The 2,297-nt window shown below is 31.0% G+C and overlaps 1 protein-coding gene across 1 annotated transcript in view; it reads left to right on the forward strand.

Annotated features, from left to right (window-relative positions):
* The first annotated feature begins 74 nt into the window (after positions 1-74).
* The window catches only part of LOC106791149 (CB1 cannabinoid receptor-interacting protein 1-like), a 16,782-nt gene continuing 14,559 nt past the window's right edge, over positions 75-2,297 (forward strand). Inside the window, exon 1 of the mRNA XM_014756579.1 lies at positions 75-906. Coding sequence (XP_014612065.1) covers positions 731-906 — 176 coding nt within the window. The 5' untranslated portion in view covers positions 75-730. The remainder of the gene's footprint in view (positions 907-2,297) is intronic.

The following is a 2,297-nucleotide window of genomic DNA, read 5'->3' on the forward strand; positions in this document are numbered from 1 at the left end:
TATAATATATTCCTTTATATATATATATATAAAAGAAGAATAAGAGTAGTTTTTCAATCTAATACATATACATAAACTGTGTGTGTATGTGTGTGTGAGAGAATATCTTAACAGAACAATATATTCTCTTGAAGTTTTCAAAAGTAATATGTAAAAGAGAGTAGTCAACACAGTGTGATTTTTGTTCCCTTTGATCAGAGATTCTTGGATAGAAATATACAGAAGAAGGAAGAAGAAAAAGCTCCCTTCTGATGGTGGTAGTGGTGGTGATGGTAATGGTAGTGGTGGTGGTTTGTTGGTGTCGGGTTGGGAGTTCACGACGACGACGCCGGATCAGTGAGCGTCGCGACGCCCGCCTGTCAAGGTGGGTTGTTAAAAAGCGTGCAACGAATAACGATAAAGCTGCTTATTTCTTTTTTTTTTTTCTTTCTTTTCCCTTCCATTACCATTACGTGTGAATTACTATTCAACGAAAAAAAAGAATCATCCCCTTATTTTCTTTTTACTTTAACAAAAAAATTTAAAAACAAAAAGAAGAAGAAATAAAAAATCCAAGTAAAAATTTATTGGAATAAAATTATTATCGAATCGTTCAATTATATTTGGTATTCCCCCTTTTATTTTTATAATTTCAATTTGATTGAACGACGTGAAGAAAAAAAGAAAGAAAAAGAAACAGAATAAAAGAAAAAGTGAACTCGCGCTAACGCGAGTACGATTATGGGGCTAAATGGGGGCTGATGGACATTTTCGAGTGACCTTGTCCTTAAGAAGGGAACCAGCAGCTGGCCCGGTTTATTGCAAAATGGAAACTTCTGCTAGATTTCGACAACTTAAAACTGTGAAGCTTAGCTGTGAGGCTATCTACCGGCTCGACATCAGCTTCAAACCTCCGCAACTACTGCAGTGGGTACAGTGAACGTGTACATATACACATACACACACACACACATATCTCATACACATACTTTCTTTCTTATTTTAGAAAAAATTTAAAAGAAAATAATAATTAAAATAAATATTTTATAGTTAATCTAAACGAACCACCATCACCACCATCACCACCCCTTTTTAACCCCTATCAATAATTTATCATTAAAAAATAATGATACTAATTTATATAATTCTTATTTGAATTTCAATACGATTTATACACATCATTTATTTAACATTATTATTCATCGTTTTTGATTTAAAAAAATAAAAAATAAAAAACAAGTTTATTTTTCTAACCATAGAACTTTTAAATGTCGTTGACCGTTGTTATTTGTTCTCATAATAATATTTTTGTCACGTAAGAACCATAACCCTTAGCAAGAGAAGAAATAAAACTTAATTCAGAGTGAGAGGGTGTAAGATACTAAGGGTTATAAATAGGGGATGAACGGGGTAAGAAGGGAACGATCCTTTCCAAGGATAACACACAAATCCTTGTGGATGTTATCTAAATTTACGATCAGTGTTCTTACGTGTATGTGTGTGTGTATGTTCAATGTGTGTTAGGTTGGGGATTCGACTAATATTAACACATAGAAGATGAAGTTTAACGTTTCAACGATGAGAAAATTTGTGTTTTAATTTTTAATGTTCGATGGTTTAATAGAAAATTTCAAATTAAAACACACCAAACCAATCAAGCAATCAATCAACCACCTACTCCCACCCTTCTTTAATAATTTATTCGACAAATATATTTTTATGTTTTTTTTTTCTTCTACACCATAAATCGAACTTATTCCCAATGGTACTTTTACTTTCTTACTATTTCCTTCAACGAAAAACATTAAAGGATTTATGTCTTTGAGAAAATGTGAGAAAGAAATTTCTTCTTCTTCTTGCATCTACTTAAAGAATGTGAAAAATAATGTTTATCGTAATTAGGGCAGTGCATTTGGTTGAGAAAAAAAAGTCGACCTTCGTGCGTGCATTCGAATCGATCTCAACAAATGTTTCTTTTAAGGTTTATATATACACTTAAGATAATCATTAAGTATACGAGAGACCCCTTGGTATATATTGTTTTTTTTTCTTCTTATATTACGTTTTGTTTCTTTCGCATAAATTAAAAATTCATAAAGTATAATGAAACGTTACAAGTACTTTGTTTAATGAAATTTTCTAAAAACAAAACAAAAATAAAAACAATCAAATTAGACAACTTTCTTTTACTTTTTTCGTTGTATTGGTTCTCATGTGTGGTTCGATACATTTCTATCGCAACAGGTTTTATCGCAAACACACATACACACACATATATATACACATACACCTATTTATTGATATATATATATATATAT

This window comes from Polistes canadensis, unplaced genomic scaffold (assembly GCF_001313835.1).
Source record: "Polistes canadensis isolate GaletaPanama2010 unplaced genomic scaffold, ASM131383v1 scaffold_287, whole genome shotgun sequence".
Lineage (NCBI taxonomy): Eukaryota > Metazoa > Arthropoda > Insecta > Hymenoptera > Vespidae > Polistes > Polistes canadensis.